The sequence below is a fragment of the Aegilops tauschii genome, chromosome 1, assembly GCF_002575655.3.
Source record: "Aegilops tauschii subsp. strangulata cultivar AL8/78 chromosome 1, Aet v6.0, whole genome shotgun sequence".
Taxonomy (NCBI): domain Eukaryota; kingdom Viridiplantae; phylum Streptophyta; class Magnoliopsida; order Poales; family Poaceae; genus Aegilops; species Aegilops tauschii.
In genome coordinates, this window is record NC_053035.3 from 476,088,913 (window position 1) to 476,105,418 (window position 16,506).

The 16,506-nt window shown below is 45.1% G+C and overlaps 1 protein-coding gene and 1 non-coding gene across 2 annotated transcripts; one reads left to right on the plus strand and one right to left on the minus strand.

Annotated features, from left to right (window-relative positions):
* Positions 1–6,395: 6,395 nt before the first annotated feature.
* On the minus strand, positions 6,396–6,469 carry TRNAV-CAC (transfer RNA valine (anticodon CAC)). Its single transcript has one exon. It is a non-coding gene; the product is annotated as a tRNA-Val (tRNA).
* A 429-nt stretch (positions 6,470–6,898) lies between these two features.
* Positions 6,899–7,696, plus strand: LOC109767878 (protein MIZU-KUSSEI 1-like). The gene has a single exon (XM_020326601.1). It carries the CDS (start codon positions 6,899–6,901, stop codon positions 7,694–7,696), a length of 798 nt encoding a protein of 265 aa, XP_020182190.1.
* Positions 7,697–16,506: the final 8,810 nt, after the last annotated feature.

The following is a 16,506-nucleotide window of genomic DNA, read 5'->3' on the forward strand; positions in this document are numbered from 1 at the left end:
TATAGATACGCGGTATCATGCCTATAAATTAGAAAATTGATTTTCATTTTGTAACATGAAATGGCAGGTGTTATGATCTAATATACTATTGTCACTCTTTTCATATAAAAGTAAAAAATGCCTTCCACTTCACTAAATGATACAAGCATATATTTGGGGCATTTCGTGTGCTCCGATAAAAAGTTTCTTTTTTTTTTGTACTGAAGTGCATGAAAGCTTCGCTTTATAAGCTACCACATGATCACCCTTTCTGTTATGAATATGTCAAACAATTATTGTATGATACTACAAGTAAGGATTAATTTCAGGACGTGGCTAGCAGGCGCGCGAGCGCTCGTTGGTGGGATCGAGCGCTCTTTCAAATATGGAAAGACCTGCTGGTGCGCCCGACGTAGCCCATAAAAAAGGAATCTTGTCTCACGTGCATTTATTTGGAGGTCCAAAAAGTTTAAAAAGCTATAACTTTTGATTTAAGCATCGAAATCTAATTTCGTTTTCACAGCTGGATTTCTCGCGACGAGTTCTTCAAAACTAGATCTCATATAGATAGGTTTCGTCGAACTTTTTTTTGAGGCAACTTTGGGTACGATAGAGGCAACTTTAGTGCTACAGGAAAGCAACTTCATTTTTTGCCTAGAGGACTGTCTATTAGGTTGGTTTGTGTAAAAATGCTAAAATAATCACAACTGACCTACCATGGTTGCTCAGTTGCCTACCATGGATATTCAGTTGCCTATCAGTGATGCCCACTTGCCTACAATACTATGAAATTGACCTACCATTGATGTCCAGTTACCTGCTATTGATAATTAGTTACCTATCATTACTGCTTAGTTGTCTAACTTGGCAAATTAGTTGCCTACAATTATCTGCTTATCATTGTGTTTTTCCTAAGTTGCCTAAAACACTATGAAGTTACCTATCGGTGATGCTCAGATGACTGGCATTTTTAGATCGTTATGAAACCTGAGTATCACACAAAAAAGTTAGCTACTTTTGGGGTGTTTTTGTGCAACTCCAGTGCATTCAACAAGCAACTCATGTGTGTTTTCCATCATTATATCTGGAGATTTCAATAATTTTCACGGGCAACTCATGCAAAAATTATGAACAACTTGTGTAGGCTTGTGGGCAACTGTCTGATCCGCCCCCTATGAAACTTCTCATCACCCCCTATGCAAATTATCATCTGTCCCTACTTATGCAACCAGTCAACACCCATGACATTGCTAGCTAACACCCACGTGCTCGGTAGCGTTGGCCGATAGACTCCCCCAAAAAAGGAAAGAATAATGCTATCACACCATCCATCTCCACATAGTTTCGAAATTTGAAATCATGATAGACAACTTATATCCCACAAAAACTTTTCAACATTGTAGGCAAGTTAGGTCCCTTGATGGACAACTTTCATACTATTTTAGGCAATTGGGGTGTGTAGGCAACTTCGTAGCAATATAGGCAACCTGGTTTCTGAGGCAGGCAACTTAGAAGCCGTGTTAGACAACTTTCCACTCTGCGGTAAGCAACTTTCGCAGTATCATAGGCAACTAAACTATCGACAACTTAGTTTTTGATGTATGCAACTCAACAACCATGATAACCATCCATTAGACTATTGCACACAACTATTAGTAGGCTAGTAGGTGAATCACTAACACACACAATGCACTTCATCTAGCATTAAAGTTGCTCCAGTTTAGCACTAGAGTTGCCTCATCTAGCATCAAAGTTGCTTTAAAAAAGCATCAAAACATATTCATATGGGATCTAGTTTTGAAGAGTTCATCACGAGGAACCCAATGATGAAAACGGGTCATAATTCCAACATGCAGTTTGAAAGTTATATTTTGGAATTTTCTTGTACTGAAATTAATGCATGTTATGTCATCGTTGGGTTCATATGGTTGGTCAGACGAGTTTATGAAAGATCAACATACTATAGTAGATGAATCTTTCCATATATGGGCAACTTAGGATGATGTCAAGCTACTCGTTAGTCACGGCACGTAAATATTGTGCCCTTGCTTATTATTGTTTTCCTAAGTTGCCTACAAACACTCTGAAGTTGCCTAACAGTGATGCTTAGTTGCCTGACATTACTTTTTCAGTTGCCTACAATACATTGAAAAGTTGTCTATAAGTGTTACTAAGTTGCATATCTATGAAACTAAGTTGCTTACCATACCAAAAAGTATTTTATGCAACTAAGGATAATGTTAAACTATTCGCTAGTCATGGCAGGCAGCTTAGGATAAATATTAGCCTAGCTCGAAAACTAAATTGCCTACAATACTATCAACTTAGAGGCAAAACTAAACTAGTTATGGTAGGAAACTTAGAGGTGAAGCTAGCTAACTTCAAAGGGATTTTCGATGATACACAGTCATCCTACGCAGACTGGCAGTAAGTTGCTTTCCTATAGCACTGAAGTTGCTTCCGTTTCACCCAAAGTTGCTCATAAAAAAAGTTAGTCAAAACATACTCATATGGGATCTAGTTTTGAAGAGCTCGTCGCGTGGAACCCAGCCGTGAAAACAAATTTGAGTTTCGATGATCGGTTCAAAAATTATAGCTTTTTGAAATTTTGAAAACGCAAATTAAATGCATGCAACGTGAGATCTTGTTGGGAAATCACGACATGGATGGGCGCACTGAGACACGGTGGACCAACTCCTTTTTCTGTGCGTTAATTCCTTTCTGTGGGCTGGTATTGGAACCACGTGCGAGAAAGAGGCGGGAGACAGGAGCATAGAATTTCTTGTCGTGTAGCGCGTGCGCCCGCCATGACGAACGAGCGCAGCTGCGCGTTTAAGATTTCAGGAAGAAATATGGGCTGAACCACGTTAGCGGAAAAGTAAATGGGCACTGCATACGAATTGCGCTGTACTTGACGGGTTAAGCACCAAATAGCACTAGCTGCTAGACTTACCAGTTCGATTGGTTCGTTCTTTTTATTCTTTCACTCACTTTAGTGAAAAACATGCATCTAGCTTGTGGAAAAACCGATTATAGTTTTTCTAAAAACAAAACCGTACATTCAAAATATATTCGTGGATATTTAAAATGTTCAATTGTTTTAAAAAATTCTCACAAATTTAATATATGTCCAAAAAAATGTCAGTGAATTTGCTAAATGATCATGAACTAAAAAAATCTTCACGAATCTAAAAAGTTATTTGCGAATCAAACAATAGTAATGAATTTTAAACATGGTCACGGATTTAAAAACGTATTCATAGTTAGTAAAAAACAAATGAAGAAAAAATAAAAAATTCTAGATAAAACTCGAGTAAGAAAATACATAATAGAAAAAGAAAAAAAATCATATCAAAAAGCTTCTAGAAGCTTTGCAAAATAGATTAAAAATGCCTACTTGGGCCCGCCCACTAAAGAAACTGAACGGGCAGAGGGGTGTGTGTTTTTTTTCCAATATCGGAGTATATATCACTACTAGTATGTATGCACGTGCAATGCGTGTCTTAATATAACGGAAGGATTTTGGAATGTGACTCAAAAAAAGTATAATGGCGTGATTTTGATAAATGGAATAAAAAAGGTCAAAGATTTGCAAATAGATCGAGCAAAAAGAAATATAGTAATATACTAATCCAGATATTAATTAGTAGGAATTACTATTCATTCCTCCTGCAATTGTTTTTAATATTCATATGAATAAAATATACATTCACATCTAAAAAACTGTAGGTTCATTTAAAAAACTTTATGTTATTCTATTTTCTCTTTCCCCACTTTCTCTTCCCAAACCATCTTTTCTGGGCTCAAGTTGTCATTCGCTCAAGTGGTAATATAGCCCATGAGGCACCACATATGGGACTTTTTTCTAGAAGGGCCACATGTCTGTTATAGAATACAACAAAGGTAACATCACTCTACTGTTCATGGAGAATCCTGCTGATCTTGGCCCTTGGATTTTGGAGGCCAACGGTTATGATTGATGCTCTAGATCCATTTTGAAAACTGGTACACTATATAGTAGTATAGATAAGGCCTTATTAAGTTTTATAGGATGTAACAAGATGTTTCCCTTTCGCACAGAGGCCACAACTGGCCGGCCAATTTAGGGTTGTGCATGGTAGCAAAGCATGGTTGGTTTCTCTAGTGCGTTTTTTGGCTTCCTTTGGTTCATTTATTTTTGACTGGGTTTTTCATTTGATTTTGAAAAAACAAGAATATTTATATATTTATTTGAAAATATAATCATTTTTTGAACTTTTAGAACATCTGTAAAAATGAAGGAGAACTTTTGATTTTTTAAACATCTTTAAAAACGAAAAAAAATTAATATACTAAACACTTTTTGAAAGTTGGATCTAATCATCAACTTGGCCAAAGAAAACTCATAGATTGGAAAACATTACGTAGCTATAACAATCACACATAATAAAGTTCAAAAAAGCATCAATTACTTTCAGTGAATAATCTGATCATAAACCCACAATTCATCGGATCCCAACAAACACCGCAAAAGAAGATTACATCAAGTAGAACTCCGAGGAGAACATTGTATTGAAGATGTGAGAGAGAGAGAGAGAGAGAGAGAGATCTACTAATCATTATGGACCCGTAGGTCTGTGGTAACTATTCACACATCATGTGAGGTGCATCAAGGTTGATGTAGAAGCCCTCCGTGGTCGATTCCCCCTCTGGCAGAGTACGGGCGAAGGCCTCCAGATGGGATCGCGGAAGAACAGAAGCTTGTTATAGCGGAATAGTTGCGGGTCTCGCTCTGGTGGTTTTGGGGATTTATGGAAGTGGAATTAGGTCAAATAGAGCCACGAGGGCCGACAAGCTAAGGTGGCGCCCCCCTGGGGCACGCCGTGTGAGCTTGCGGCCCACTCATATATCTTCTGGCCTCCTCCCGAAGCTTCAAGGGTCCCTTCTGGTTCACAAAAAATCTTCGTAAAGTTTCATCACGTTTGGACATCGTTTGGTACTAATTTTCTGCGAAACAATAAAATAGGCAAAAAAACAGGAACTAGTACCGGGCACTAGGTTAATAGGCTAGTTCCAAAAATGATATAAAATTGCATACAAAACATACAAGATTGATAATATAATAGCATAAAACAATTAAAAATTATAGATACGTTGAAGACGTATCACATGCATCTCAAAGTATTAAGTTCATAACAAACAGAGTAATGCATTAAGCAAGATGACATAATGTACACAAAATAAGATCAACTAATATGACCAAACCCCATCGTTTTATTCTAAGTAGCAACAATACAATACGTGCCTTGTCACCCCTCCTGTCAGAGAGCAAGGTCACCGCCAAATTAAACCTACTAAGAAGCACCTCTCCCGCTGAAAATAAATCAATCTACTTGGCCAAAGAAGACAAATAGACCGGAGAGAAAAACAAGACTATAAAGTTACACAATCAAAGAGATCTCAAATGACTCAAATAATATCAATGAATAATCTGATCATAAACCCACAATTCACTGAATTTCAACAAACACGCCGCAAAAATTACATCGGATTGATCTCAGAGGAGATCATTGTATTGAAGGTCAAAAAAGAGAGAAGAAATCATCTAGCTACTACTATGGACCCGTAGGTCCCGAAGGAACTACTCACACATCATCATGGAGGCAGCAAGGTTGATGAAGGTTTCCTTCCCAATGGTTTTCCCCTCCGCAGAATACCGGAACAGGGCTCCAGATGGGATCACGGAAGAACAGAGGCTTGCGGTGGCGGAACAATTGTTTCGGGTCTTGCTTCGGGGGTTTCTGAATATATGAGAATTTATAGGCCAAGAATTAGGACAAATGGAGTCACGAGGGGCCCACAAGCCAGGGTGGCACGCCCTACCCCCGGGCGCGCCCCCTGCCTTTGGCCACCTCGTGGTCTTCTTCTTCTTCTTCTTCTTCATCTTCTTCTTCTTGGGCTCACTCATGAACCTATCCTCAGAGGCATTGTCGGTGTTTGGCTTCGGCCTTGTCAGCCCCTGAAGTACGTCCAGTAGAGGCCTACCGAATGGCGGCATGGCGACGGCGCGACTGGACGAGGACGCAACTGGACGGCGTGACTGGACGAGGACGCAATGACGAGGAGGCTACCGGATGCGTCGTCGTAGATAACATGAATTTAGATGAAACCAATAATCTTGCTGGCCAACTGCGAGTAGTCTTATAAGTTCACTTTCCATTTTATGCACATGGGCAAGTTGTTGTTACTAAAAAAAAGTTGTTATTACTCAATATATTTGTGTTAACATAAAAGACATATGAAAGCAAAAGTTGACAGTGAGCCATAACGAGATAGCTCGTTGCGCAAAAAATAAAATAAACTAACGAGATAGCTCTTGCAAACGACCGTTCTGCGCAACGTAATAATTAATGCAAAAGAAACCAAAAAAGGATATATGTCTAAGCCCAGGTTCGAACTGGGGACCTTTAGTGTGTGAGACTAACGTGATAACCAACTACACCACCCAGACATGTTGATTTAATCCGTGGAACAATATTTATCCAAGACAGAAGCAGTCCCCATTATCTGTTTCTTCGTCGAAGCGCCACCACCAGCCTACCAAGGTACTATTTCATCTGATTATAGTTTATTTATCAGTCGCGTATTTCCTTCAGTGGAAACGACGAAAAGATGTGCTTATAAACTCAACACAGTGTAGTTTCCTCCAAAGAACACAAATTTTGGCATGACGCGTCTGTCCAAAAAGACACATCTATAACAACGCACGTTGCATTAAGTTAGGATCCCAATGTTCTTGTGCCGTGCGTCCACATCTACATGCATGGCTCTTCACGCCGACGCTGCACATATATCATCGCCTCACTCACTCATTTGGCACCAGCTCACAATAAGATCGATCTTCGCTTGCCCGCCAGCATCTGAAGCACACAAGAAGCGGATGTCGGCATCTGAAGAAACTCGGGGCAGCATGAAGAAGAAGGAGAAGAAGAAGACGACGGGCTGCCTCGCGCCAATCTTCGCCGCCTGCGTCCCCTCCGCCAGGCAGCAGCCCGGCGGCGACGACGATGCCGCCAGGAGCCGCCTCAGCTTCTCGTTCGCGGAGCAGAGCCAGCCCGAGAGCATCATCGACCCGGCCGCCTCGGCCGTGGCCAGGAAGGACGGCCGGCACCAGCAGCAGCCGCAGCACTGCGCCGTCATCGTCGGCACCATCTTCGGGAGCCGCAGCGGCCGCGTGACCTTCTGCGTGCAGCGCGACCCGGCCGTGCCGCCCCCGTTCCTCTTCGAGCTCTCCGTGCCCATGCAGTCCCTCGCCGCCGAGATGGCGTCCGGCCTTCTCCGCATCGCGCTCGAGTGCCACCGCTCCAGCGGCAGGTCGTCCGCGCCCGGTGCGGCCGGCGAAAATGCTGCTGCTGCCGGCGGCAGCTCCCGCCCGAGAAACGTCTGGACGGCGTCCTGCAACGGCCGGGACGCCGGACATGCCGTGCGGCGGCCGCCGACGGAGTGGGAGCGGGGCGTGCTGGAGAGCATGCGGACGATGACGGCCGGCGTCGGGGCGCTGCCGGCAGCCGAGCCGCAAGAAGGGATCAGCGAGGAGGTGATGTATATGAGGGCGACCTACGAGAGGGTGGTGGGCTCCAAGGACGCGGTGTCGTACCATCTCATCAGCCCACGCACCGCCGGCGATAGCCCGCCGCAGGAGCTCAGCCTCTTCCTGCTGAGAACCAGAGGGGATTGAGATTCACTGTCTGTGTGTACGCAGTGACATTCACTGACATGCGTGTAACGTGCATGTGCTACTCCCTCCGTGTTAACATGTAAATATTTCTGTTGTAATAGTCTGGCACGTCCAGCCCTAGAATTTAGGATCTCAACTAATGCCCTGGCCTGCGTGCCTACTTCCTTGGGCTTTCTATATGTAATGACTGTTGTACTGTAACCAGAAATCAAGGACAATCATTCTATTGTCTAATTTGGTATCAGTGTCTCCAGGTCTCTCCATGGCCGAACACTCCTCTTCCTCCTCCGCGGCCACCATGCCCGCCTCCTCGCCGGCCTCCCTCTCCTCGACGGCCTCCTCCGGCTCGTCCTCGGCCACCGCCGCCGGCACATCCACGCCGCCGTTCGTCTTCGGCACTGCCTCTGCCCACCTCATCGGCACCTCTCCCAACCCTAATTCCCAGTTTGCTCCTCTCTTTTCCTCCACCAACCCACAGCCGCCGCCGCCGGCACCACCCGCTCGCCACCCCATCCTCAACGTGGATCTCACTAGCCACATCAAGTTCCTCCTGAACCCTGCTGAAAACAATTACCACAAGTGGAAATCTTTCTTCCTGATGGTCCTTCTTCGTTACGGCGTCACCTACCTCATCCAGCATCCACCACCTCCCAACGCCGACAGCCACTACCTCGAGCTTGACACCCATGTCGTCCTCGCCATGTACGCCACCCTTACAGATCAGATCATCGATCATGTGATCGGCGCCACCACCACCTATGCTCTCTGGACTCGGATCCAAGACTACTTCCTTGCCAATCGTGCGGCCCGCTACATGATTCTGAACCGGCAGTACCGCAATCTCAAGCAGGGTGACCTTTCCGTCGACGAGTACGCGCGCCGCATGAAGCTTCTCACCGCCGGTCTCGCGGACATTGATCATGCCGTCACCGAGGTCGACCTCACCACGCAGTTTCTACACGGCCTCGACGGGCGCTTCGACACCATCCGTGTGGTTCTGGGGGACACCGTCCCTTGCCACCCTTCGAGACCGTCTTCTCGCGCGTCAAACTCGCCGAGGAGAACCAGGCTCAGCGCGCCTCCGACACCAGCGCCACTGTGCTCGCTGTCCACGGGAGCGGCGGCACCCCCGAAACTGGCGGCTCCTCCGGGCCTTCCTGCTTCCCCAACAACGGCGGATCCGGCCCCCGCTCCGGTGAGCGCGCGGATCGGTCTTCGGATCGGGGCTCCAACCTGCAGCACGGTCGTGGCAATGGCCCTTCTCGTCAAGGCGATGGTGGTGAGCGTGGCCGCGGGCGCGGCCATGGGCGCGGCGACTCGGGCGGTCGTGGCCACGCCCTGCCGGCCTACAACCCCTACATGGGCTTCTTCGCCCCCTATGGGATGGCGATCCCTCCTCCACGCCCCGTCTGGGTTCCTTCCAATTCTGCTGGCGTGCTTGGGCCACGTCCGGGATCCCACGCCCACGCCTATCCGGTGCAGTATTCGCCGTACCACGCGCCCTCACCACACCAGCCGCCGTCTTGGGATCACCTCGCCATGCTTCACGCCGCCTACAGCTCCCACGGCTTCTCCAACCCCGGGCCCTCCTCCAACGAATGGTACCTCGACAGCGGCGCCTCCAACCACGTGACCGGCAACTCTGGTAACCTCACCTTCTCGAATTCTCCTTCTAAGCATAATTTATCAAGCATTATTGTAGGCAATGGATCTCATCTCCCCATACATGCCACTGGCTCCACACGCCTTTCCCCTCATAACTTTCATTTACGTGATGTTCTTTTCTCACCTCATGTCACTACCAGCCTTATTTCCGTTCGTTAATTTACCAAGGATAATTCTTGCTCTATAGAGTTTTACCCGTTTGGTTTTCTTGTGAAGGACCTTTGCACACGGAAAGTCATCCTGATCTACGCTAGCTTCGGCGACCTCTACCCCTTTCACGGCAGCAACAAGGCTTGGCGCACTGCCTTTTCCACTACTGTCTCCGATGGTGATGTGTGGCACCGTCGGCTCGGCCATCCTAGTCCTCATACCCTTCGCTCTTTAGACAATGCTTTTCTTACCTCATGTAATAAATCTCCTCATGTTCCTTGTAGTGCATGCCAACTTGGGCGCCAACCACGTTTACCTTTTCCCTCTTCCACTAGTCGCACGTTTGCTCCTTTTGATTTAATCCATTGTGATTTATGAACCTCTCCGGTTGTGAGTTTTTCTGGTTACCAATATTATCTCGTTGTGCTTGATGATTACTCTCATTTTTCATGGACGTTTCCTCTACGCCACAAATCCGACACATCCACTACCCTACAACGTTTCTTTGCTTATGTCAAAACGCAATACAATGTGATCATCAAAGCGTTACAATGCGACAACGGTGGCGAGTTCATTAACTCCGATTTACGCTCTTTCTTCTCTACCAACGGCATAGTCTACCGTTTCTCATGCCCTCACACGTCTCCCCAAAATGGCAAGGCCGAGCGTTTACTTCGCACCACCAATGATATAGTTCGCACACTCCTAATCCAAGCCAAACTCACCCCTCCCTTTTGGGTCGAAGCCCTCCACACCGCCACCTACCTTCTCAATCGACGTCCCTCGCGTGCCATTAACAACCAAACACCATATTACCGCCTTCATGGTCTTCACCCCACATATGATCACCTTCGCGTTTTCGGCTGCCTTTGTTTCCCCAACCTCTCCGCTACCACGCCACACAAGCTTGCTCCACGGTCCACACGCTGCATTTTCCTCGGCTATCCTCTCGAACATATGGGTTACAGGTGCTACGACCCCCTTTCCCGGCGCGTTATCGTGTCTCGCCACATTGTTTTTGACGAGCACACGTTTCCATATGAGCCTCCCACACCCTCGCCCTCCGCTAACCCTTCCGCAGAAGATCCGGTCCCCGCGATCCAGCTGCAGCGCTCCGTCCCGGATCCCACCGACCCAACAACCTCGGACGGGCCCCACCAAATCCCCCCCGCCGCGCGGCCCCGCCAACCAACCAATGCAACCAATCCCCGCGCCGGCCCCTCCACCCCCACCGCGCCACAGTCCACGAGTGGCCCCACCTCCCACGCACCCACCAGCTCGCCCTCGTCGCACGCGCCAACCAGTCAGCCGCGATCTTCTCGGGATCCCGCCTCTGACGCACCTGCCTCCCCACCCAGCGGCAGCCCAGCCTTGGATCCCACGCCCGTGCACACTCCCACCGAATCCTCCTCGGATCATGCGCCTGTCTCCCACCTACCGCCCGATAGCCCCACCAAATTTGCCTCTGATTCTGATCCAGCCTATACCACGCCACCACGTCACCCCAAGCATGCAATACCAATTGCACCACCGCAAAACTCACACAAAATGCGCACTAGAGCCAAATCTGGGTTTTGTTTGCCCAAGCGACTTTTTTTAGCCACCACCTCTTCTTCCGCCATATCTCCCATACCACCTACCTATCGTTCTGCCCTAAAAGATCCAAATTGGTTGCAAGCAATGCGTGATGAATTTAATGCTTTGATTATGAATTCGACTTGGTCTTTGGTTCCAAAGCCTGCAGGTGTCAACGTGGTGACTGGCAAATGGATCTTTCGTCACAAGTTCAATCCCGACGGATCCTTGGCACGCTACAAAGCGAGGTGGGTTGTCCGGGGGTTCACACAACAGGAAGGTGTGGATTATGGTGAAACTTTCAGCCCTGTGGTCAAGCCTGCAACCATCCGTATTGTGTTGAGCATTGCCAAGTCAAGTGCATGGCCCATTCATCAACTTGACATCAAAAATGCCTTCCTTCATGGCGATCTCAAGGAAACGGTCTATTGTGCTCAACCATCCGGCTTCCTCGACTCGTCGCGACTGGATCATGTGTGCCTCCTCCGCAAGTCTCTCTATGGCTTAAAGCAGGCTCCCCGCACGTGGTTTCATCGTTTCCAAGCTTTTCTCTTGACACTGGGTTTCCGTGCTTCCAAGAGCGACTCCTCTCTTTTCATCCTCACCCACGGCTCGTCTCTTGCATATCTCTTGGTCTATGTGGACGATATCATTCTCACCGCCAGTACGCCACATACTCTCCGCTACATCATTAACTCTCTCAAACGGGAGTTTTCCATGACTGACATGGGTGAGCTTCACCACTTTCTCGGCATTAACGTCACCCCAAATGCATCCGGTCTCTTCCTCAGCCAACAACAATACACACTAGAGATACTTGACCGCGCCAACATGCTCCATTGCAAGCCTGTTTCCACCCCCGTCGACACCACCGCCAAGCTATCCTCTAGCTCCGGTGATCCACTTCCCAACCCCACCACTTACCGCAGCATCGCCGGCGCTTTACAGTATCTCACCCTTACTCGACCGGATATTTCCTATGCCGTGCAACAGATCTGTCTCTTCATGCATGAGCCTCGAGCGTCTCACATGCAACTCGTCAAGCGAGTCCTTCGCTACTTGCGTGGTACATCCCACTTCGGTCTTTAGTTATACAAAGCCTCCTCGCTCGATCTTGTTGCCTACACGGATGCTGATTGGGCCGGCTGTCCCGACACACGGCGATCCACTTCGGGTTTTTGTGTTTACCTTGGGCAGAACATGATCTCCTGGTCTTCCAAACGTCAGCCCACAGTGTCTCGTTCTAGCGCTGAAGCTGAATATCGCGGGGTCGCTAACTGCGTTGCTGAATCCTGTTGGATCCGCCAACTCCTCTATGAACTTTGGCGTCCGCCCTCTCGTGCCACCATTGTCTACTGCGACAATGTCAGTGCCTCATATCTCTCAACCAATCCAGTACAACATCAGCACACCAAACATGTTGAGATCGACCTTCACTTTGTTCGCGATCGAGTTGCTCTTGGTGAAGCCTGGGTTCTTCACGTCCCATCGAGCTCGCAGTTTGCGGATATCTTCACCAAGGGTCTGCCCTCGCCGATCTACACGGAGTTTAGGTCCAGCTTGAACGTCCTACCCAACGGCGTACCAGCTGAGGGGGGGTGTTAACATGTAAATATTTCTGTTGTAATAGTCTGGCACGTCCAGCCCTAGAATTTAGGATCTCAACTAATGCCCTGGCCTGCGTGCCTACTTCCTTGGGCTTTCTATATGTAATGACTGTTGTACTGTAACCAGAGATCAAGGGCAATCATTCTATTGTCTAACTCTCCGTTCCATATTACTTTCGGGTGCCACACATGTTGTACTAAATCAGCGACAAGTGATATGGAACGGAGGGAGTACAAGGGAGTAGTATATATACTGATAAAGGATTGTTCGACCTTCGTGAAGATTCATGTAAAAATTTCTTTTAATTTTTTTCTTCATTTTTATATATTCTATCACTTGAGTGAGATCTAGCCACACTCATATTGAACCGTGCTTGCAGTTGGAGCCTTGGGAGAGTTGAGACTTGAGAGTAAACTGTGTTGTGGCAATGTACTCATGTGTATAGTTCTAGCATAGTTTCAATAAAATATTTGTAAGAAAGGGGAATATATGCGCCTTGCTGGATGGTTATCTGGTATGTTATGCATGTAGTGTCTTTTTCTAAGAATAAAAAACAAATAGTTTCAGTAAAATATTTGTAAGAAAGGGGAATATATGCGCCTTTCTATATGGTTGTCTGGTATGTTATGCACGTAGTGTCTTTCTTTTTAGAACTACTCCCCCGGATGAGGATGTGTGGCTTTCGGGTGCCACACATCCCTATAATATAGCAATAAAAACATTTTTGAAATTTTTGAAAGTTTCTGAAATTTTTAGATATGAAATCTGGGTGCCCGTTGTACATCTGTATCCAATTTCGTGCGGAATGAATGCTCGTAGTACTGTCAATATAAAAGACAAAAACATTGTATGCATATAGAAAAAAACTGGATATAACGTATTTAGGACCGTAATTCCTGCATCACAGATACCACATGCACCCATTCCCCATGAAAATGAACACGAGTGTACAGTGGGCACCTAGGTTTCATATCCTAAAATTTCAGAATTTTTTGAAATTTCCAGATATTTTTATAATGCTATTTCCATATAGGGGTGCGTGGCACCCGGGTGCTCCAGTGCATTTCCCTCCCTCCGTCCCATAATATAAGAATGTTTTCCAGATGAGGTGCCCAGGCTCAACTGAACCCGTGATGATCAGAAAATTCAAAGCAAATACTAGATTTTTTTTAAAAAAATCCCTAATTTTTATGGAAGATAATTTGATGCGTGAGATGCGCTCCAAATTTCATATCATTTGGACATCTGAGTAGCTCTTGGCAAAAAAGACAAATCTTGGGTCTGTGAAAAAGTTTACTGTTCATGTATTGTTCTGACCCAATTTGTCTTTTTTGCTGAGAGCTACTCATATGTCCAAATGATCTGAAATTTGGAGCACACCTCACGCATCAAATTATTTTCCATGCAAAAATAATTTTTTTTAGTAGTTCTTGTGAATTTGCTCTTCACCGGGTGCAGATGAGTATGGACTCAGAAATGGATATTCAACGTTTTTCACACTATACTAGTGTAAAAACACTCTTATGTTATTGGACGGAGGGAATAATATATGTAATGTAATGATAAACCTTTGCATTTAGAAGTCAAGTAGTATTTTGAGGTAAATCTTTTTGGAAGGACCATTAATTACGTTGAACCAAGTTTCATGTAAGTTGAGTGCAACTCTACATTGAATCAAGGAGGAGGTGATGTATATGAGGGCGAGCTATGAGAGGGTAGTGGGCTCCAAAGCCACGGTATATCGTACCACCTCCTCGGCCCATGCACCGCCAGAGGCTGGAGGTAGCCCGCTGCAGGAGCTAAGCCTATTGAATTCATGCTCCAGCCAGTTACTTCAAAAGTTCGAACTATGGGAGAGGGTTGGACATTAAACTCCAACACTCCTCCTAACTTCTATGCCACTTTGGAGTTATAACGTGGGCAGCGGAAGCGGGGGTAGGCCGCAATTATTTAGTGCATTTACTGGATTTTGAACCTGGAACCTCTTGGTTGCAAGTCTAGGCTATTTTATTCCTTAGATGTGTGATCGATGTAGGCCGCAGAATCTTTTTATTTTAATATTGTGTTGGTAGAGTCTTGAACTCAAGACGTTTTGGCTCGGATACCATAATGAATTCATGCACCAGCCATTTGCTCCAAAATTTCAAACTGATGCGAGAGGGCTGAACCTTGCACTCCAACACATCCAACTTTCATGTAAATTGTGTGAAACTCTGGGAGCGCCATGTTAGCGCCTATAGCGTCGAACCGAGAAAGTGGCGCTCATGTGAGCGGGAGTGGGCAGAGGCCCATTAAGCTTCGCTCCCTCGCCTTGCTCGATGTTTGTTCGCTCAATCAACCCGCCTTTCTCGGTCCTGTATTTTTTTCTCGGTTGTGTTGTGTTGTTGCTTGAGGAAAAGGTCCGGCCACCAGTTTTGTTATTATGAATACTTTCATGATATAAAAAAGTTCATGGGTTTCAATAAAAAGTACATAAATTTGAAAAAGAGTTCAAAAAATCATTTTTTTTTAATTTTCTTAATTTTCTGAAAAAACTCATAAATTTGATGAAAGTTGAAAATAATTCAAAAAGTACAAGAATTTGAGAAAACTTCAAAAACTTTATGATTTAAAATAAATGTGATTTTGAGAAAAAAAAATCACGAATTCTAAAAAAAATTAATGAAATTTACAAAGTTCTTGAATTTGAAAAAGAAACTTCGTATTTGGAAAAGTTCACCAATTTTTTAAAAGTTAACAAAACTGGAAAAGTGCATGAATTTGAAAAAGATTCACGAATTTGCGGAAAAGTCACAAATTCCGAAAACAAATCATGAATTTTATAAAAGTTCATGAATTCAAAAAATATTCATGTATTTTAAAAGTTTTTCTAGTTTGAAAAAAGTTTGCAAATTTTAAAAGTTCACAAATCTTGAAAAAATTCACGAATTTGAGAACAAGTTCATGAACTCTAAAAAAAGTTCATGAATTTCAACGAATTCAAAATTCAAAAATGTTCATGAATTTGAAAATTTGTTAGAATTTTACAATTACAAAATATATAAAATTTAGAAAAGTTCACATAACTTGAAAAGGTGTATTAATTTGGAAAAGTATTCCAGAATTTGATAAACAATTCATGAATACTTAAAAGGCATGATTAAAAAAATAAAAAATATTCATGAATTTGAAAAACTTTGCAAATTTGAAAAAGTAAAAAAGGAGGGGGAAATAAAATCAAAATTTAAAAGCAATACAGAAAACCATAAAGCATGGTTTGGAAGCTTCTAGATGCTTCACAAAACAGTATGGTCCACATTTTTTTGAGATAAAATAGTATGGTGCACATGCTTCCATAAACGAAAAAGTGAACTTACATGGGTTGGCCCATGTGCTATGTTCGTGCTGCAATGCGCTAGTTAGCAAATAAGCCTATAAGTAGCATCTTAAGCGCCAAATAGGACTTGAGCGCAACTCGAGCGCAAGTCAGGTCAAATACGAAACTCCATCCACAATGATTTAAGGAACTGTGTCACAAATGATGCATTCACGACAGTTTCACAAATTAAGCCGCATGGGATGATTGGCAGATGGCTAGGCCTGAAAGAAATCACCGTGGATGACTGCCACATACGTGACCTTTTTTTGTGTGCAAAAATCGCCGTGTATGCGTACGCGAAGACTTTTAGGAAGCCTTTACCCATGACGATTCATTGAATGAAATCGTGCCCTTGAGTTATCCTCCATTGCATACCCACCCACCCCCCGGCCCCGCCCCGTCCCTCCCCCTTATCCATTCCAAACCCTAGCAGCCACACTCATCCACCTCACCG